The 22,105-nt window shown below is 44.8% G+C and overlaps 1 protein-coding gene across 2 annotated transcripts; it reads right to left on the bottom strand.

Annotated features, from left to right (window-relative positions):
- Positions 1-7,317: 7,317 nt before the first annotated feature.
- Positions 7,318-21,552, bottom strand: Mpc1 (mitochondrial pyruvate carrier 1). Of its 2 annotated transcripts, XM_021149726.3 has the most exons (5): positions 21,366-21,552; positions 11,676-11,679; positions 8,353-8,449; positions 8,026-8,158; positions 7,318-7,843 (listed from the first exon to the last, which is right to left on the bottom strand). In XM_021149726.3, exons 1-5 carry the CDS (start codon positions 21,434-21,436, stop codon positions 7,819-7,821), a joined length of 330 nt encoding a protein of 109 aa, XP_021005385.1. In that variant the 5' UTR covers positions 21,437-21,552; the 3' UTR covers positions 7,318-7,818. The 2 variants fall into 2 exon arrangements, with proteins under 2 accessions (XP_021005385.1, XP_029327113.1); XM_029471253.2 differs by lacking the exons at positions 11,676-11,679; positions 21,366-21,552 and adding an exon at positions 11,601-11,622.
- Between the last annotated feature and the right edge of the window lie 553 nt (positions 21,553-22,105).

Here is a 22,105-nt window from a genome sequence, read left to right as displayed (position 1 = left end):
CCCAAGCACAGTGCCATGTGCTTATAATCCCAGGACTCAGGGTGTGGAGGCAGGAGGATTTGGAGTTTAACATCATCCCTTGGCCTAGAATGTAGTGAATTCAAGGCCAGCCTGAGATCTGGGTGTTAGCATAGTTATTTCTTTAGCTATCTTATTGAGTTCTATTATCTATTACCTTCTAAACCTTGTTCCATCTTAATCTCTCCTAACCCCCCAACACTAGGTAGGAGAGAAAGAAGGTTAGAGGGCAAAGGATATAGATCTCTTTAGACTACTTCCTGCTGATTGGGGCACTGAGTTCCTTAGGGCAGGTCCAATCTTCATCATCAGGATATCTCCAACTTCTCTTCTGTAGGGCTGCATGTCTGCCTAGCTGCTGGCATGCTGCTCGGGGAAGGTAGAATGCAGTCCAAGATAGGGGGTCCCAGCCTGTGTTTCCCAGGGGAGGGGACAGCAGGGGCTGGGAAGGATGCTGGATTCTCAATCTCCTGTGTACCCAGACACCACTGGGGACCTGGAGGAGGTGAGAATGGTGGTCCGAGGGTCTGCCCTTGCCCTAGTTGCCAGGCAAAAAATGGGTGACTGAGTCCAGGTGGGGCAGTATCCAGCTTGGTTCTGAGTGAGTGTCAGGAATACTGAGGGGCTGAAAGAGAGAAGGCCTTCTCTGGGAGATTCAGGTGCAGTTCTATACAAGGAACTGTTCCCGCCCTGCCCCCAGACAATCCTTGATGAAGGAGATGGTCCTTGCTTGTCCAAACAGCTTTATTTTTATGGGGGATATGAATGTATATCTTATTCCAGGTGAACCAGAGATTAAATACCTTTTGTGGGCAGGGATGCACAGGAAGAGAAGCTCATTCATTGCCTAAACACTTGGGGCTTATCTAGATCCCTCATTAGCACGGAGAACGATAGGTTTTTATGCTACATGATTGGTTGTCATGGTCCTCTCAGTGGTGTCCTGGTTACATGTTCCAGGATAGGTAGAGCCTGGCCAGGAGCTGGTTCCAATGCCTGCCTTTCTCAACTATGAGATTTACCAGGATTTTTGAACCTGTTTCAGCCATAACAGTAATTCTGTCTGGTGGCACAGTCTACTTGCCCACACTCTTTGCTCATGGCCCTTTGACAAACAGCAACAACAGCAGGAACAGGGGGAGCAGCAGCTGCTTTTGAGCTTGCCCCTAGCCCCTCAGGGCTCTACCATTTATATCCTCTGAGGAGTCCCTGGAATTCAAAATGTAAACTATCTGCAAATGGCAAAAATTGTTCCTCCTAGTGCACAAGACAATCATAGTTAGTGTCCGTGGACACACTGAAGCAGTCCCACATCCCATACCTGGGACTAAATAAATTCTCACTACACCCAGACTCAAACAAACAACAAAAAGAGTAACAGGTCTTGTCTTTCAGAAATTAATTGATTAACATATACTTGTGTGTTCAGGGTTGAACTTAGAGGGGAAAGAAAGCTGTCGTTGCTCTTCAGGCATGTACTGACTTTAAAGATCTGATGAAAAATGAACAAAAGCAAGCCTGCTTCTGCATCCACCACCAGCTAGCCCTGAGCCTGGCTCAAATGCAGCCCCAGGTCCTGCTAACCCACTGTCTCAACAAGGGACTCAGGATCCCAGCTGGAGTTCCAGGGTACTCACAGAAAGCTAGAAGGGGGACTAAAACCTCTTTTTATTCAAGAGGTAGTCCCAGAAGGGTGCTTGAACAAGAAAAAAAAAAGACATGGTTCCCTTCTCCCTCTCTCCACGTGGTCATGGCCGGTCTCCACTTCTCTACTCTCTCCTTCTCTCTGTCTTTCTCTTCCTCTACTACTCTCTTAACTCCCCTCCCCATGCCTAAAATAAACTTTATTCTATACTATAAAAAAAAAAAAAAGGAAGAAAAAGGACATGGTTGCCATGTCGGTTCAGACATGTCTGTGCCTTGCTGAGTGTCCTCTCCTCTCCCCAAGCCTCCTCCACCACTGAGAAAATCTTTCCTTTCGGGGCTCTTGCTGCTCTCTCATTTAGCACTCATTGTCAAAGCACAGGCAGAAAAGCTATGACAACTACATAAAGCCAAGGCACAAGATGGGAGGAGAGGCAGGAGACTCTTTGGAAGCTCACAGGATAACTAGCATGACTTAGGTGGTGGTGAACACTAAGAGACACTTCTCACATAAGATGGAAACAACATCCACATCCACAATGGTATGTGTGGCCCACACGCACACAATCGCACACGCACACGCACACACACACACAACTTAAAGTTGAAAGAAAACCATCCGCTGGGTGGTGGTGGCACACGCCTTTAATCCAGCACTTGGGAGGCAGAGGCAGGTGGATTTCTGAGTTCAAGGCCAGCCTGGTCTACAAAGTGAGTTCCAGGACAGCCAGGGCTACACAGAGAAACCCTGTCTTGAAAAAAAAAAAAGTGAACACTTTGTCCCTTCTTAGAATTGGGAACAAAACACCCATGGAAGGAGTTACAGAGACAAAGTTTAGAGCTGAGACGAAAGGATGGACCATCTAGAGACTGCCACACTCGGGGATCCATCCCATAATCAGCCTCCAAACGTTGACACCATTGCATACACTAGCAAGATTTTGTTGAAAGGACCCTGATATAGCTGTCTCTTGTGAGGCTATGCCGGGGCGTGGCAAACACAGAAGTGGATGCTCACAGTCAGCTATTGGATGGATCACAAGGCCCCTAATGGAGGAGTTAGAGAAAGTACCCAAGGAGCTAAAGGGATCTGCAACCCTATAGGTGGAACAACAATATGAACTAACCAAGTACCCCCGGAGCTCGTGTCTCTAGCTGCATATGTAGCAGAAGATGGCCTAGTTGGCCATCATTGGGAAGAGAGACCCCTTGGTCTTGTAAACTTTATATGCCTCAATACGGGGGAACGCCAGGGGCCAAGAAGTGGGAGTGGGTGGGTAGGGGAGTGGGGGTTGGGGGGGAGGGTATGGGGGACTTTTGGGATAACATTTGAAATGTAAATGAAGAAAACACCTAATTAATTAAAACTAACTAACTAAATTTTAAAAAAAAGAAAAGAGAAATGTCACATTTCTCTTAACATGAGATGGTTTATGGCAATTGTATACTTGGATGAATCAAGGGCTCTGAGCAGTTTTCTGGACTGCCAGCCCAGTGATCCTGTACTGTGCTACGCATTTCCTAAGCCGACCTTTAGATGGTGTCCTTCCCTTCATTTTCTCTTCGCATCTTCCTACAGTCAGCATAGTCATGTGATGTAGGTGTCCTACAAATTATATATATATATATATATATATATATTTTTTTTTTGGTGTGTGAACAAACAAGCAAAGGACTCTAATCCCAAAAGTTCACTGAAATTATATTGCATCTCACATTATCCCTCTGAACAAGCTAAAGGCCCAAGGGCTTTGCTAATGACTTTCTCAAAATTGTTCAGTGGGCTAGAACCCTAAGCAGAAGACCCTCAGATTAACCAGCCTTTTGTAGACAGACCCTTTTCTTCATGGATGTGGGTGGGAGCTGTCTGGAGGACAAAATACACATGCCTCCTTCATACTCCCCACAAGTCTCATTGAAAACACTAATGGAGACAAGAGACAAGGAGTGCACTGCCCCACCCACTTTAAGCATTAAGAACACGAGGCCACTTGTTAATCATGGTCAGAGCTGGCTGAAAGCAAGAATGACATCCTCTGTTCCTCCCTCTTTGCTCTAGTCTACTTGAACTCTTATCTTACTCTAAGAGTTGAGATTGACAAAGGTGAGGATTTTGTCCCAGGCTGTCATGTAGGCAGGAAGGACATTCTAGAAGGAAACTATTGTTGAAGATTTTTGTTCTGTACCACAACTATCAGAGTATACAATGATCTATTGTTGGTCACCTCGAAGTTCAAATTTTGTGATGCCACAAGGTGGCACAATTTTGCCAGGATAGCTACAAGCTTTACTGATATGTTTCATGGCAAGCTCAAAATACTTAATTAATCAATGGTAGAGCCCCTTCTAGCCTGAGCAAAGTCCTCGGTTCAATGCTGAGAACCCAAAAGTTTTGAAAAAAATCGAGGCTGTGGATGTTGGAAGAATAGGTGATGATGTGTGCGCAAGTCCCCAAAAGGAAAGCCGTATACAGATGAAGCTATTCAGAGGCAGGCACGTGTGCGCAAGCACACATGTTCCCAGTTACTAAGCCAGACAAGTCAACGCATCTGTCCCTACCTCCGTTCTTCTCTCTCCTTTCTCCTCTTCCTTCCTCTCTCCATCTCCACTGCTACTTTTGTCCATGGCCTTGTAAGTCTGCTCAGGGCCTGATGTACAAGAATCCATGTAATGACTGGGAACAGAGAGTCCCAGGCGCCATGCCTAGCCTGGAGAGATGTTCTGTGCCCCAGGATTGCCTGGAAGGACAGATTCTTGTTAAATTCAAGCCAGCCAGGAAACGCAAGGACTTCTGCTACTGTTATGAATTGCAATCTAAATTATTTGATATGCAGGATGTGGCCCCAAATGGGTCTCGACCCACAGGTTGAAAACCACTGCCCTAATGGAACTGGTGGTTTAGGGAAGAATTTTCAGCAGTGGCTGAAAGCTGTCATGTGTCCGATGGGTGACCCTCTCAGAGCACTGGGGGATGACCAGTCCTGCCAGGAGACCAGTGAGGTCTGGTGCCTGTAGGCCATGGAATGTTGGCTAAACTGTCTGAGGTGAGGTGACTGTGAATGGTCTAAGTTTCATTATGAAAGGGTCAGGGGACAGCTAATCCATTATTGTTACAGGCGCCCCAAGAAGACAGGCAGGGAGTCTGCTCTTCCAACAGCTCTTAGGGTAAAGCCAGGTCTGATTTCTAACCTTGATGGCTCCTCTCCATAGACCTCTAGTGTGTCAAGCCTGTTGTAGCTCCTTGGCCCTCACCTAAGATGCTACAGTCATGGTGTGTGTGTCTTCTATGCATGGGACTTGTAGTGAGGCTTTCAAATGTCTTTAGTAATCCCATGTAGTGTCAATGTCCCCAGGTTCTTATGCTGGCTTGTGTTCACACGGTCATTACTCTCTGTAAATTCCACACAGTGATCTAGACAAGACCTAAGACATCTCAGGTAGAGACAGTCACACAGGAAAGTTACTGTGTTCAACTTGAGCTTATGAATGACAACTAGCCTGAGTACAGTGTGACAAGGGGCAGAAGCAGCCCTGAGGAGTGTGAACAAAGAGCCAGCTGAGGTCAGAGAATTATGAAACAAGAAGGCCATTGATTTCCCTCCAGTTCCCTCCAGCAGGCAGCCCGTGCCATGTCCCTCCAACCACCCATGGGGCAAGACTCCCACTGTGTGGGCAGGAGATTCTCAGTTGTACAGGATGGTTTCACAACTGTCACCTCTGCCCCAGAACTCACAACAAGAAAACCGCCAGTGGAGGTGAGACCGACATGGCACTTGAGTTTTGTCAACTGGAATCAGTATCCTTTTAGAAGTGAGTCACAACTTTTATTTTGTTATTGGAAATGAAAAATATTTGTTGCCCTTAATTTTAGAGATGGAATAAAGCAACATGATTTTAAGTTTGTTTATACACTGTTGGACATTCGGCCGGGCTGTCAGTCAGCCCAGCTCAGTTTGCAATGTATTCCACAGCCATTCTGTAAGGGGAGGTTCTGATACTAAGTCTGGTTCCCTAACTGATTTTCGACTTGTCAATAAAGAAGGATGGGAGCCAATTGCTGGGTGGAAGGTATAGGTGGGACTTCCTGGTCCCAAGAGGAAAAAGGGGATACAGGGAAGGGAAGAAGGGGCTTTTCTGCCATGCTTTGGAAGAAAGAGAATGCTGCAATCATGTAAGGCCGCAGGGAGAGCTAGGACCTGCAGCCTCCGCTATATGCGGTTGGCCAAAGATGTTTGGCAGAGGCTAATTGCAACAAGCCACTAAATTTAGGGCAGAAAGAGAGGTGGAAATAATTGGTAAGGGAGAAATTTTTCCAGGCAGGAGAAATTTGCGCCCAGCAGTTGTGTCCAGTTAGTCAAGTAACAGAGCTGTCTGTGTGTCTTTTATCTGCAGATTCAAGGGTCTCTGGTGGGAGTTGGTGGCAAGATCCCCACCCAACCTCATCCCACCCCCGAGCAGAGGTGGGTAGAGAGAGAGGCTGAGTTGGGGCGGGTGGCAGCTGATCCCGGAGCTAAGCTGGGTGGAACAAAAGGGAGCCAGGAGGGGCTGATAGGGCAGCCAGCCTGGGGCAAAGGCAGCTGTCCTGGGCAAAGACAGTAGCCACAGGGCTGAAGCCATAAGCTCTCCTGAAAAGGTTGGATCTAGATTCTAAGCCTTGAGACATATCCTCTGATCAACAAACTAGAAATCAATCCAATGTGTGATACTGCCCTCCACGGGTCTCCAAGACAAAGCTTAGAAATTCCCAGGATTAAGGAGTATGGCTATGCACGCTCATACACACTATGGCTTGAGTTCGGATGTAGAGAACAAAATTGGCAGGAATCAGTTCTCTTCGCCTGTGGGTATGTGGAAGCAAAGGTCTCCAGACTTGACAGTAAGTGTCTTTATGTGCTTAGCTTCTCACTGGCAAAGAAATCTTTATTTCTTCATCTGGGTTTCATGAAGAACTGTTCTGTGAGAAGCTACTGACTTGTGCTGAAGGACCCTTCCGGTTCTCATATGCCCTGCTGCTGCGGTGCCTGTCTAGTTCTGTATTTTCAGCTGGACCCCTCTCCATGAGTAGCTGCCCAGTCTTCCTGATGGAAGTGTGAACAACCTTGGGCTCTTTCCTCAGTGTTCAAGACTATTAAGTCAGAACTTTCCCCAAAGCTTGAAAGAACAAGATGCAAATCCATGAATTTTGTGAAGAAGCCTAAGAAAGCAACATTAGTTTCCTGTAACTGCACCTTATAAACAGCAGAGGAAATCGTTACGCTGAATGAGGTACCCATGGCTCTCAGTGCTGGCTCGTGTCGTTGGTGTCCGTGCTAGGACTCCATGAGAGCCGTGGACTAGCAACCACTCCCAGTGGGGCTGTCTGGGCTGTGGCTGCAGATGCAGTTTGGCAGGGAGAGCCCCACCCCACCACTGCTCCCACCACCACCACCCAAAAAGTTTACTTGCTTCAGAGCTGAGAGGCTCTAAGAGAGAAGAGGGACTCAGCAAGAGCATGTGACAGCCCGGTCTGGAGTACTCTGCAAAGAAACAGCCCCTCCACGTCTCAGGTCACAGGAGCAGATTCTAGGAGTCCTGTTTTCTCCTGAAACGATCCTTTCAGACATTTGCTTCTGCAGTTTCCTAACCAACACAGCAAGATATATAGTCACACTCAAATAGCAAATATTTAAACCATTTATTGCCATTAAGTTACAGATCTGAGTTACATATGGAAAACACTGATACTTGTTATCACTGGAAATTATGTGTAGACATGTGACCAACTGAGGGTTTGCTATTGTCATTAAAGAAAAAGTCAAGAATTTTGAGTACTTAAGTGCTTGTAGTTATAAAATTTTGTTCCCTTAGATTTTTTATTACACAAATCCCAATAGATAATATACATATTACTACAGATTGCTATAGATAAAACCATCATTCAAAATTATTAAATTAGTTGCATATTTTGAACTACTCTTGATGAAGACAAATAAAGTTTAGCATTGATAAGGCAGCAGAGAGTTGGTTTAGGGACTCTCGGCTATTCAATAATGTTGGCATGGTCATTAAAGATAGCATTCTGTGTTTTCCCCTCAGCATGACTATTCATGCTGACATGATCTGTGGCTGCAGCAGTGGCTGGAGCACTGTCTCTTTCAAGAGCTGGTTCTTGTACCGCTACGCAGATGGCCGCTTACTCATCCTGGAAATAATTGGAGACAATTTCAGTGAGAAACAAAGTCTACCGCCAGTCTCAGAGGCTCTGCATAGCTTTAGAAGACAAGTTTCTTAACATGGTTTTGTAACAGTGGTACAATATGTTTTTTTTTTTTAAATTGAGTTTTTTCACCAATTCCTCAAAACAATACATTAAAATGTGCTTACTCGTAGTTGATAAGTCGTCCTCCCTGAATGAGCTGAGCTACTTCGTTTGTTACATGGCATGCAAACAAAAGCCAGTTCCGAGGTTGTACCTTGTAGGCAAATCTCATGAATGTCAGAGAATAGCAACAGAGGGCTGAAAAACCATCAAAACAAACAACATGACTCTCTAGACTACAGGCCAAAGGAAACAACAGTCAATACATCCAATGCCACAGTGAAGAAGAACCTTCCTTCCCCACCTCTGCACCCCTTAGCAGCCTTAACAGGGCTGAGTTGTATGCAGGAGCTGCCATGTGCAATGCCCCCCGTTCCTTAACGTGTTCTTACCGAAAGTCATCCGTCCACTGATAATCTCTGGAGATTTCTTCATGTCATTGATAGCAGCAATGGGGAGACCCCAGTTGGCAACTGGGCCCCAGAAGTGCTGCAGTAAGGAGAGGGGAAGAAGGGTGGGGAAGTTAGACAGAAACCAGAAACATCTGCATCCCACCACTTTAAATAACACAGACGTGTGAAAGAAATCCTCACCCTCATGTCTTACAGGTCACGGTTGCTCACATTTCCCTGTGAGCCAGTTCTTTTAGGGTGAGCCCAGAGCTAAGAAGGATCAGCTGTTTATTCAAGCTCCTTACTATTTTCCACATTATAAATCAGCAGTCTCTCATTTACCCACTTAGAGAGTTGAAAAATGATACCAACTTCTTACATCATCTATTCTTACATAATTCTAACCTTGTTATAACTGTCTATAATGTTTCTATCTATCAAAATGCTTTTCCCCAAATTTTCATTATTATTAGTAAAATGCAGAGCTAAAATTGGACACCTTTTTCTTTCCTTTTTTTAATTAAGATTTTATTTATTTATTTTATACATATGAATGCTCTACCTGAATACATGCCTGCATGCCAGAAGAGGGCATCAGATCCCATTATAGATGGTTGTGAGCCACCATGTAGTTGCTGGGAAATGAACTCAGCACCACGGGAAGAGCAAACAGTGCTCTAAACACTGAGTCATCTCACAGTCCTCGACACTTTGTCTAAGGAAATAATATATATTTTTAAAGGATACACTTTTAAAGATTGATTAATTTTTTTATTGTTGTTGTTTTCTTTTTCAAGAGCCAGGGTTTCTCTGTGTAGCCCTAGCTGTTCTGCAACTCAGTCTATAAACCAGACTGGTCGCAAACTCAGAAATCCACCTGCCTTGGCCTCTGAAGTGTTGGGATCAAAGGCATGCTACACCAACATGATGTGGCTTGATTTTATTATTTGAGACATGGTCTCATTATGTAGCACTGGATAGTCTAGAACTTAACTATGTAGACTGGGCTAGCGCCAACTCACAGAGATCTCCCTGCTCCTGCTGGGATTAAAGACACACACCACCATGCTTGACTTGAAAGATGTTTTAAAAATTTTGTGCATATGTATTTGTGGGGAGGGGGGAGGGAGTATCTATAGAGCTAAGCACATGTGCCCCGGAGTTCAGAAGAGGGCATCAGACACCCTGGAAACTAGTTATAAGTGGTTGTGGGCTACACACCATGGACACTGGGAACCAAACTCAGGTCCTATGCAAGAATAACACTTGTTTTTAAGTGCTGAGCCATCTCTACAGTCCAAGTAAAGAATTATATTTTAGCCTATACATGAACTTGGAAATCTGCAGCCAGGGTCCCACACACTAAGAAATTAAGACTGTTTGAAAATACTTTTGAAGTAAATATTTTTTTTAAAAAGTAGATAATTATCTGTTCTAAAACTATCCACATCTAAAGTAAACAAAATTAAGCCATTTAATAGCAATGTCTAATTTATTTTCATTTCGGAGGGAAAATGTATTAAACCAGTGGGTTTTTTCAACAGAATTAAAATTGTTTGCATAGACTTTGAACACACTAAATAGACTGTCCTTCACTGGCCTCCCTGCTGCCATAGATTATGATGGATACAGACTGTGAAGTACATTTACAGTCTTAATAATCCTGCAGGAAGTAGGAAAAAGGGCAATACAAGAAAATTAATTTAGGGCTACATTTAGTGTGATATGAAGCTATGCTGAAAGGTAATCTAGCATGCTTAAATTAAACGTAAGTTCTGAGGTTCATGCACAGCAAGCTCTGCCCAACTTCCCTCCTTCCTTTCTCCACTGGTCTATTTCTATCTCTGCTGTTAGTCTTTCCACAACTCCGCACTGTATGCTGGTCTTGATGTCCACTTTACCATGCACAGATGGTGAAGTCTGTAACAAAACCTGTGGAGGTGCTCTAAGGGGGCTTAGCAGCCCTGACTACCCACCACCAGGTATAACCTGACTTATGCCAAAGGAAGGGCAGACAATGGCATAGCTCTCAAGCCACCTGGAAGCCTGAAGGGTTTCTACTTAAATGATGGCAAATTTAAAAATAATAAGTTTTCAATTACATGATTATTTAGTTGGAATTCTGAAAGCTAAGAAACACACAGAGAACTTTTATCATGGAGCTACATTTAAACACACTCCATAAAAACACAAAGGGTGCTAGGTGTGATGGTATGTGCCTCTAAATCCAAGCACTCTGGCACCTACAGCAGAAAGATGGTGAATTCAAGATAATGAGCCAGGTATGGCCATGCACACTTAGTTGTGGCTTTGGGAGGTAGAGGCAAGTGGAGGGGGGATGTCAGTTAGAGGTCCAGACCAGTCAAGACCAACCCTGTCTCAAATGACTGACTGGATAAACAAACAGATAAATAATAAATCAACCTGGTCTACATAGTCAGTCTGTTATCAACAAACACACATGAGGCAGAAACTATTTCAAAAAAGAAAGCTTATAATGCATCCTTTCTTTCTTCCTTCCTTCCTTCCTTCCTTCCTTCCTTCCTTCCTTCCTTCCTTCCTTTCTTTCTTTCTTTCTTTCTTTCTTTCTTTCTTTCTTTCTTTCTTTCTTTCTTTCTTTCCTTTATCAGATTTATTTCATGCATGAGTACTCTATCTGCATGTACAACTGCATGCCAGAAGAGGGTATCCATCGGATCCTAGTTGTAAGGCAACCATGTGGTTGCTGGGAACTGAACTTGGAACCCCTGGAAGAGCAGCCAGTGCTCTTACCCTCTGAGCTATCTCTCCAGCCCTGTAATGCATATTTTCTATATGGTACAAATTTTAATTCTCTCTTCCCTAATCTAAAATGTTTCTGGTCTAGACTGTCAGAGATTGAATCAATTTATAGAAAAATAAGGGTTTTTTGTGATTAGTATTTATCAATTACATGAAAAAATGTTTTTACTTTGGCATTTTCATTGTAGGTATAAAGAGTTGAAACAGAAGCAAGCAGCATGGTATGAGGTCTCTCTCTCTATTTGGAAAGCCATGGGACAAGTTCCCTGCCAGCATGGGACAAGTTCCCTGCCAGCATGGGACAAGTTCCCTGCCAGAAGAACCACTCAGTCTGCTCCTCTCTCTCCGCCTGGCTGCCACGTTCTGAGGTGACTATTGTTAAGGAAGGAGTGCAGGCTCCTTTCTAAACACAGGAGAGTGTGGTCCACAGGGGCAGGGCCCGGAGATGTGCTTCACCTACAGCTTACCATCTACCGTGGGAGTCATCTCTAACTCTATGAAAGCAGAGTCCACAGTGCCCAGAGTGGCTACAATTTTCTTACCGTACTATTTTGTGGAGTCACCAAGGTTCAGACAGAGGAGACATGGAGGGAATAAAACAAAAAGAAAAAGAATCAGATACTTTCAAATGGTTCTGGTTCATTTCAAACTCACATGCATTTAAGTTGTTGTAGTCACAGTTTGTTTCTGTCTGAGGATAAACCAGATGGCCCAGTGGGTAAGGGTGCCCACACCAAGCCTAACAAGCTGCCTTTGATTCCCGAGACCCACATATTCCAAGAAGAGAACTGAATCCCACGTTGCTCTCTGACCTTCTCAAGTGTGCTATGACACATGAACCTCCTCACACTACAGTTTTATAAGGGAATCATATGTAATAACAGGTGAAATCAACTTATCCTATGAAAATATGCTTCATCTTTAGATCTGAGCTGCCTAAAAAATACAAAGTGAATAAACACTTGGGATAAATATGTAATTAATTTTTCTGCAAGTCATCTTAAGTAAAGAGCAGAGTTCAGGATGCACATCTATAATTTTAGCACTCGGGAGGTTCCAGCAGGAGGATTGTCAGTTAGAGATTATTTAAGGATACAAAGCAAGTTTGAGACTTTAACTATATAGTGAGACCTGGAGTGAGAATGTGTGTGAGGGATACAAATTCTTAAAGTTATCCTAGTATGTAAGCAACACTTTAATATGAACATGTCATTGCTAAAATTACCAATTAGTTATTTACATACTTTTGTACTCATTATTTGAAGCTAGTGTGGTTCACACTTAATGAACATCTCAGTTTGGACTTGCCACCGTTCACGTGCAGGCCAGTGTGTCAGCACAGCCTTGGAGACACTGCTGAACTTTAACAGGAATGAACGTTCACTGTCACATAAAGTTAGTCTCATCAAAGGTCTATTTTTCTTACAACTGAAATACCTAAAATGGCACCTGGTGTGCAAAGTAATTATTAAATCAATCAGTGGATGCATGAAGCAATAGTGATATTTCCTGAATGTTGAATTTTCCTATCTTTAAAAAATAAACACAAAACCCATTTATTTTATTTTATTTTCTGAGAGACCAGGTTTCTCTTTGTAACTCTGGCTGTTCTAGAACTTGCACTATAGACCAGGCTGGCCTCCAACTCAGAGATTTGCCTGCCTCTGCCTCCTGAGTGCTGGGATTAAAGGTATGCGCCACCACCACCTGCCTTAAAAAAAAATGAAAACAAAAGTTTTGTAGGGCTAAAGGAGAGGTCACTTAGTTAGGAACATCTACTGCTTTTACAGAGGACCTAGGTTCAGTTCCCAGTATCGAGATGCAGGCTTACAACTATCTATAACTCCAGTTCCAAAGGATCCTATGCCTTCTTGTGGTCTCATGTGGGCACCTGCGTGCAGGTGGTACAAAGATCTACTTATGAAGGCTCACAACTATACACATAAACAAAACAAAACAAAATCTGAAAAGTGAGGGCTAGAGAGATGGCTCAGCTATTCTTCTAGAAAGCAGAGTTTGTTTGGGCAGCTCATAACTAACTCTCTGTAGTTCTAGTTCCAGGTAATCTAATATTCTTCTGGACTCTACAGGCACCCGCACATTTAGTATACACTCTTTCAGGTCCATATATAACAAAACAATTTAAAGAGTATAGGCTAATGTTCCATGCTTTAGGCACATTTACTTTGTGGGTTTGGTTTTTGTTTTTGTTTTTTGGTGGTTTTTCGAGACAGGATTTCTTTTTTTTTTTTTTTAATATTTTTTATTACATATTTTCCTCAATTACATTTCCAATGCTATCCCAAGAGTCCCCCATACCGCCCCCCACTTCCCTACCCACCCATTCCCATTCTTTTGGCCCTGGCATTCCCCTATATTGGGGCATATAAAGTTTGCAAGTCCAATGGGCCTCTCTTTCCAGTGATGGCCGACTAGGCCATCTTTCGATACATATGCAGCTAGAGACAAGAGCTCCGGGGTTCTGGTTAGTACATCATGTTGTTCCAACAATAGGGTTGCAGATCCCTTTAGCTCCTTGGGTACTTTCTCTAGCTTCTCCATTGGGAGCCCTGTGATACATCCAATAGCTGACTGTGAGCATCCACTCCTGTGTTTGCTAGGCCCCGGCATAGTCTCACAAGAAACAGCTATATTTGGGTCCTTTCAGCAAAATCTTGCTAGTGTATGCAATGGTGTCAGCGTTTGGAAGCTGATTATGGGATGGATCCCTGGATACGGCAGTCTCTAGATGGTCCATCCTTTCATCACAGCTCCAAACTTTGTCTCTGTAAGAGACAGGATTTCTTTGTGTAGTCCTGGCTGTCCTGGAACTCACTTTGTAGACAAGGCTGACCTCAAACTCAGAAATCCACCTGTCTCTGCCTCCCAAGTGCTAGGATTAAAGGCGTGCGACACCACGCCCGGCTTATATATGCTTTGTGTTTTATCTATATAAAAAACATATTTGTGCTTCCTGCCATTATGTAACAGTGCATGCTCCAAACAAGGATAAATTTATAAGTAACATACAGATTACAACTTGACATTTGTGGTATAGTGGCAAGCATGGCTAGTTTCTTCCTAACTATACAACTTACAGCAGTAATGAAAATCAAGTGGAAAATATGTTTGATTTTCCCTTTATTTGATTATCTGCTTTCCTTCACTGGAATATGAAAAAAAAAACTGCATTGCTTTCTTGAGTTGACACAGTGAACTCCAACTGCCATTGATGAGAAATTGTTCTCTGGATTTGGACGCTCTATCAGACAAGGTCATCAGTCGTTCTTCTGCCCTCTGCCTTTTCTTCCTTCTTTTGCCCGACTCCTAAGCCCTTTCCTGCCTCTGTAATTTTGCCTTTGCCAGAATGTCACCCAACTGGAATCCACCCTAGTTTGTTTTCTGTTGCTATGACAAAGAGCATAGCCAGAAACAACTTGGAGAGGAGTTTATTCCATATTATGGCCTACAATCCAGCATGAAGGGAAGTCAGAGCAAACCTCTGACAGGAACCTGGAGGCAGAAACTGAAGCAGAACCACAGGAACACTGGTTACTGGCTGCCCTCCATGGCTTGCTCATTTCTTACACAACCTAGGACCATGTGCCCAGGAGTGGCACTGCCCACAGTGGCCTGAGCCCTCCTGTATCAACCAGTAACTTACAGCTCCAAAAGTCCGACCAAAGATGTAGCATGAAGCACTTTATTCCATATGGCTGAACAGGAGGAACAGGGGGCCTAGCATTCTAAGAGCTTGAAGGTTCTATTGGCAAAGGAATAAAGGCAGGGACAAGGTGTATGCATAGCAATCACAGGTGTTCAGTTGTGTTCTGGTTGATCATTTTCTCTGGTCTGGTTCTATGTGGTCTTGCTGTGGAAAATAACTGTGGCATGGGGGTGGTGGTGGTGGTGATGTTTAGCTCTGGCCATGAAGTAATTTCTCTCACTTGAGGGGCAGCCTCAGTTCCACCATTGGGTGAGCTGTTGACAAGTCTCATTTTTGAAGTTCCTGGATTTTTGAAAATATCTTAGTTATCCTGATCTTGGTGTCCTCAAACTTCACAGGGGAAGAAGAAAGATCAGGTCACTTTAGGATAAATCGGCTCAGTATTACCAGTTTTAGACTGACACTCCCTGAATAATTAACATGTTTACTTGCAGAGCTGGGCAGGAATCTGACCTCAGGTTTAAGACAGCAAAGAGGATGCATGCAAAACTGTGTGTGCATATTTATGTGCACATATGTGCAAGACAGAAGACAACCTCAACTGTCATTCCTGAGGTGCTCTCCTCCCATCTTGGTCTCTGTTTGTTTGTTTGTTTGTTTGTTTGCATTGGCATGGAGATTGCAAAGTAGACTAGGCACACTGGCCAGCAAACCCCAGAAATCTGCCTGTCTCCACTGCCCCAGTGTTGCAGTTACAGGGGTCCAGGCCAATCCCCTCTTTTGAGATATTTTCTCCATCAGTTCCCTCCTCTAGCTTCTCATAAGATAAGGTAAAAACTGCTTTTAATTGCAGGATATCTGCAATTATGTGGTATCTGTTAAAACATTTAGCCCATTTCAATTTAGTTGTCTTAGGAACTCCATATCTAACAGTCTTTTATTAGTCATCTTTTTCAAATACGTTTTTAGTTCTGTGGCTTCTATTTTCTATTTCACATAGGGGATTTTTAAAAATTGTCTTCTGCCGGGCGTGGTGGCGCACGCCTTTAATCCCAGCACTCGGGAGGCAGAGGCAGGCGGATTTCTGAGTTCGAGGCCAGCCTGGTCTACAAAGTGAGTTCCAGGACAGCCAGGGCTATACAGAGAAACCCTGTCTCGAAAAACCAAAAAAAAAAAAAAAAATAAATAAATAAAAAAAATAAAAAATAAAAATTGTCTTCTGAGACAAAGTCTCCTCGTGTAGCCCAGGCTCACCTGGGGTTCTCAGCATCCTGAGTATGGCATTTACAGGCATGAGCCACACGTCCAGCTGAACATTTGAGTCTAATGAAGGCTGCTCCACCCGTTCTTTCATTCATGGATGATGCCTTTGGCATTCTATCTAAAAAGTCACTGCAAAACCCAGATACTTGAGATTTTCTCCCATATTCTATAGTTTGCACTTCATGTTTTAATCTATAAATGTAAATTGAGTAAATTTTTGTTAAAGACATAGGCTATGCCTAAATGTTTTGTTTAACGTGGATGGCCAGTCGCTCAATGCCATTGTTGACGGTTATCCTTGGCCGATGTTCAGTTGACAGCACTTATGTGTGTTTACTTATGACCCGTCTGTTCTGTACCACTGATCTGTTTGTCTACTCCAGTGCTAGGAGCACAGGCTTCATTACTGTAGCTTTACAGTAAACTGCAAAACTGGATACTGTCAGCCTTCCAACCTTGTTCTTCCACAATGCTGTACTGAATATATCGAGTCTTCTACTCTCCATATGTCTATCTTATCAATTTACTCTTATCTTTTTTTGTGTTTGTGTTGCTGGGCATCAAATTCTATATTAAGCCCAGAATCCATTTACTGATAGCTGCAAATTAAATTTTGCTGGCATTTTGACTGGTACTGCACTGATTCTCTAAGTTAAGCTAGGAAGAATGGTCATCTTGAAAATACAGTCTTTCTATTCCTGGACATAGAGTAGCTCCTCTCCATTTGGTACCTTTAATATCTTTTACAGGTTTTTTTGTTTTTTGTTTTTTTAAGATAGCTCTTACATACCATTTTGCTAGATTTTTATCTACATCTATTTCATTTAGGGACAGGTATGTAGCTTAGTGGTAGAATGCATGTGTAACATGCGCAAGGCCCTGGATTCATCAGACTCCAGCCTTTGAATGTGATAATGTAAATGGCACTGTATTTTAATTTCAAATTGCATTTACTAGTTGAAAGTATGGAGGAAAGCAATTGACCCAGGACCTTACTAATATCATTTGTTGCATAAAATCTTCGGTCCTTTTGGATTGTTAACATAGACATATCATCTTTAAGTTTTGCTGCTTTCTTCTAGTATGTATGGCTATCTTTTTTTAAAACTGAATTAGTCAGATCTTATATGATGTGAAAAAAATAGTGCTAGGGAATATCTCTACACATTCCCTTTGAGTCCATCTATCTTGTAACAAGTCACCAACTGCCCATTACTATTCATTCCACACTGAGAACCACAGTAAACACTACTAACTTAATCAAGAGCTGATTCTATTGTTCAGTTAGAAGTTTGATGACGTAGAATGATAAAGGACAACAACCATGGAAGAAGCTTGTGTCTCAATTAAATCACATTAGTGATTAGCTGGCTTAAGGGATTTCCTAAGCTTATTTTATTTCCTAATGCCGGATGAGCCCAGGCTGGGTGTGGCAGCACACACTATACCCAGCACTTGGGTGCTCTCTGTGAGTTCAAGGTCATCTTGATCTGTAGAGCAAATTCCAGGCCCACTGTGGCCACACAATGAGAATTTGTCTCATCCCCACCCAGTCTCTACCTCCCCAAAAGGTACTCCAGAAGTACCCAACCCTGCAAGTCTTTCAAACCATTCTGTGCTTCATTCTTCTGCACATCAGTCCTAAGCCAACAACTCCGTTTTGGCCTTGAACAAGTTGAGCGTTGAAAAGACCTCAGGTTTTCTAATTGGTCTAAATATCATCTAATTGGTCATGTGGCAGGAAAAGTGCTAGGTTACCCCCAACTCTAATATTCCATGTTTAGGAAGCACTCCTTTTAGAGAGAGAGAGAGAGAGAGAGAGAGAGAGACAGACAGACAGACAGAGAAAGGAGAATATGTGTGTGTGTGTGTGTGTGTGTGTGTGTGTGTGTGTGTGTGTGTACGTACAGTCAGTTACCTCTGCTCTAAATATAAACTTTCTGTCGGTAAGGTACATAAGGAAATAGGTTTGGTTTTTTTTGTTTTGTTTTTGGTTTTTCAAGACAGGGTTTCTCTGTATAGCCCTGGCTGTCCTGGAACTCACTTTGTAGACCAGGCTGGCCTTGAACTCAGAAATCCGCCTGCCTCTGCCTCCCAAGTGCTGGGATTAAAGGCGTGTGCCACCACCGCCCAACAGGAAATAGTTTTTTTAAAGAAGACTTTGAAAAGCCAGATGTGGTGGTGTACACCTTTAATCCCAGCACTCAGGAGGCAGAGGCAGAGGCAGGAAGATCTTTGTGAATTCAAGCCCAGCCTGGTCTAGTAAGTTCCAAGACACGCAGAGATATGTAGAGATCCTGTCTCAAAAACAAAACAGGGCTGGAGCGATGGTTCAGTGGTTAAGAGCACTGACTGCTCTGCCAAAGGTTCTGAGTTCAATTCCCAGCAACCACATGGTGCTTTACAACCATCTGTAATGGGATCCGATGCCCTCTTCTAGTGTGTCTGAAGACAGCTTCATTGTACTCATATACATAAGAAAAATAAATCTTTAAAACAAAACACCCAAAAGTAAAACTAAGAAAGTGGTTGGAGTCAGGCAGTGGTGGCGCACGCCTTTAGCCCCAGCAACTTGGGAGTCAGAGGCAGGAGAATTTCTGAGTTCGAGGCCAGCCTGGTCTACAAAGTGTGAGTTCCAGGAAAGCCAGGGCTACACAGAGAAACCCTGTCTTGAAAAAGAAAGGGGGGGGGGGTTTGGAGAGGTGGCTCAGCAAGTAATGGCGCTACTGTTCTTACAAAAGACCTGGTTTTCATTGCCAGACCTACATGAGGGCTCTCAACTGTCTGCATGCTTGTTCCAGGATGCCTGATCTGACCTCCATAGGTACATATACTCAGGTTCACATCAAATACATAAAATTTAAAAAAAGGTACATATACTCAGGTTCACATCAAATACATAAAATTAAAAAAAAAAAAAGAGTTGAGGGCTGAGGGTATAACTTTGTAGGCCTTTTAAGGCACAGGACCTGAGTTTGAGACTCAATATTAAACAAAAAAAAACGGGGGGGGGGACTATTAAGAAAACAGACCTAGAAATCTAGAAAGTTCTTGATCCGAAAGTCTTATCAAAAACCAAGTGCAGCAGCATGGTGCTCTGGGGGTTGAAGGTGTTCAACTAATTGAGCCCAGGCATGAAGGCAGGTCCCAGGGAAACAGAAGCACCTCGCAAAGGAAAAGACATTAATCAAGACGGTGAAGACTTATTTATAATAGCCAGAAGCTGGAAAGAACCCAGATGTCCCTCAACAGAGGAATGGATACAGAAATTATGGTACATTTACACAATGGAGTACTACTCAGCTATTAAAAAGAATGAATTTATGAAATTCCTAGCCAAATGGATGGACCTGGAGGGCATCATCTTGAGTGAAGTAACACAATCACAAAAGAACTCACACAATATGTATTCACTGATAAGTGGATATTAGCCCAAAACTTAGGATACCCAAGATATAAGATACAATTTGCTAAACGCATGAAACTCAAGAAGAATGAAGACCAAAGTGTGGACACTGTGCCCCTTCTTAGAATTGGGAACAAAACACCCAGGGAAGGAGTTACAGAGACAAAGTTCATAGCTGTGATGAAAGGATGGACCATTTAGAGACTGCCGTATCCAGGGATCCATCCCATAAGCAGCTTCTAAACACTGACACCATTGCATACACTAGCAAGATTTTGCTGAAAGGACCCAAATATAGCTGTCTCTTGTGAGACGATGCCGGGGCCTAGCAAACACAGGAGTGGATCCTCACAGTCAGCTATTGGATGTATCACAGGGCTCCCAATGGAGAAGCTAGAGAAAGTACCCAAGGAGCTAAAGGGATCTGCAACCCTATTGTTGGAACAACATGATGTACTAACCAGAACCCCGGAGCTCTTGTCTCTAGCTGCATATGTATCGAAAGATGGCCTAGTCGGCCATCACTGGAAAGAGAGGCCCACTGGACTTGCAAACTTTATATGCCCCAATATAGGGGAATGCCAGGGCCAAAAGAATGGGAATGGGTGGGTAGGGAAGTGGGGGGCGCTATGGGGGACTTTTGGGATAGCATTGGAAATGTAATTGAGGAAAATATGTAATAAAAATATTAAAAATTAAAAAAAAAGACGGTGAAGACTGATGAGTAAGACAGTTGTAGAAACTCAAGGCACTAAGTATTTACTATTAACTACAGTAGACTGGCTGGCCTTGAACTCAAGAGATCCTCCAGCTTGTCTCCCTGGTGCTGGGATTAAAGGCGTATGCCACCACTGGCAGGCTTGGTATTGACTACTGAAAAAAAGCAGCCCTCCACTATCTAACTTTAAAATCACCAGAAAATAAAACTATGCTTGGAAATATTGTAATCGGTTTCTAAATTTTGTGAGATCCTTAAAATAGAATCAGGCACCAGGAAATTATAACTGAAAATGAATTCTGGAAAGTGCTTTTTCAACCTCTCAATGTCAAGCCCTCGGGACACACACCTTGCAAGTAAATGCCTCTTCTCAGACGCACTGCGTGGCTGCGACACATGACCGTCCGGTCCCCCTCCCCCAAGCACCGTCAAACGGAAAAACAAAACAAAACAACAACAACAAAACGACCTCTGTGCTGCAAATTCTAGCTCCCATTACCCGGATCCCGGCACATTCCAGCACCGCTCCCGCCAAGTCCCGGGCCGGGAGACGAGGAGGGGGATGGTAGCACCCAGTGTCCCCACGTCAACCCACGCAAGGGCATCCTGCCTGCCTGCCCAGGAGCGGTGTTCGCCCGGTCGGTCACGAGCCGAAGCGGCGTCCCTGCAGTCACACCGCGTCTTTCAGTCAAGGACTGGAGCTCTGTTCCCCGTCACCAGCCATTCCCTAGGTCGTCCTGCCCGGGAGCGCTGTCCCCTCGGGCATGGGTGGGAGAGGCGTCCCCTCCGGCACAGGTTGGGGCGGGAATCCCCAGTCGCACCATGTCTTTCAGTTCGCGGGGCTGGAGCTGTTCCCTGTCACCTGCCATTCCCTAGGTCGCCTTAACCAAGAGCGCTGTACCCTCAGTAACCTGCGGTCCCTTAGGTCACGGGTGGGAGCTGCGTCCACTGAGTCCTGCTGTCCCTTCGGGCACGGGTGTGAGCGCTGTCCCTTTCGCCCTCCTAGTCACAGGTAGGAGCGCCATCCCCTCGGTCACTTGCTGTACCCTCGGGAGCGCCGTCCCCTCGGGCACCGGTAGGAGCGCGTTCCACCCGTGCGCCGCTCTCCCACCTCGGCACGGCGCCGCAGGGTTTTCCCCGCAGCGGGCCGCTCCCCCACGGCCTACCATGACGCTCACCTCATGAGATAGTCCCGGAAGTCCTTGCTCCGGACATAGTCCGCCGCTTTGCGCACCAGCGCTCCAGCCATGGCCGTGCAGTTGGCGGTGAAGCCGCTACCTAGACAGATGACACCGCTGTCGACTCGGCTGAGGCCCTCGGCGCTCTCACCCCAGCGCCCGCCTCACGACACTCGGAGAAGCCTTACGACCGCTCGGCGCTCCACCAATGAGAACGCGCTAGACCGCAGAGCGCGTCCGGGATTGGCTGCCGCGGTCGACACACCCCCCCGCCTGCCCTCGGGGCGGTGCGCTCCGCGGGGCTGCCGTCGTAAAAGGGCCCGGCGGCCAGGACGGCTGGCGGTTGCCAGGGGCTGCGAGGGTGACACTCCTCTGCCTGGGGGTCCTGGGCAGGCTTCCGGGGTCTCAGCGGGGTGTGGTGGGCAGGTCGGGCTCCTGTCACCCCTCGCTTGTCCCTTTGCCCCGCGGGCGGCTGCACAGAGACGGTGAGATCCTGCAAACCGGCGGCGACCGGCTTGGGATGGAGTCACCGAGTGCAGAGGAGGGAGGCAGTTATAAATAGCTAAGAGCCTCAGTCTCCAGAAGTGTGGCTGCCCACGTGTGAAAAGCACAGGTTACGTAAGTCCCCGGAGCGTGCATACTGCAGCTTTAGCCTGTACACCCGCAAAGGCTCAGGGCCACGCCCCAGACATGGCGGGGGGCCAGAATGCAGAGACCGTTGAGCCGGAGGTAATGAGAAG

This window comes from Mus caroli, unplaced genomic scaffold (genome assembly GCF_978045245.1).
Source record: "Mus caroli unplaced genomic scaffold, Mus_caroli_1 scaffold_18, whole genome shotgun sequence".
NCBI lineage: Eukaryota > Metazoa > Chordata > Mammalia > Rodentia > Muridae > Mus > Mus caroli.
Note: the sequence above shows the minus strand (reverse complement) of the source record. Positions and strands in the feature narration are given on the sequence as shown.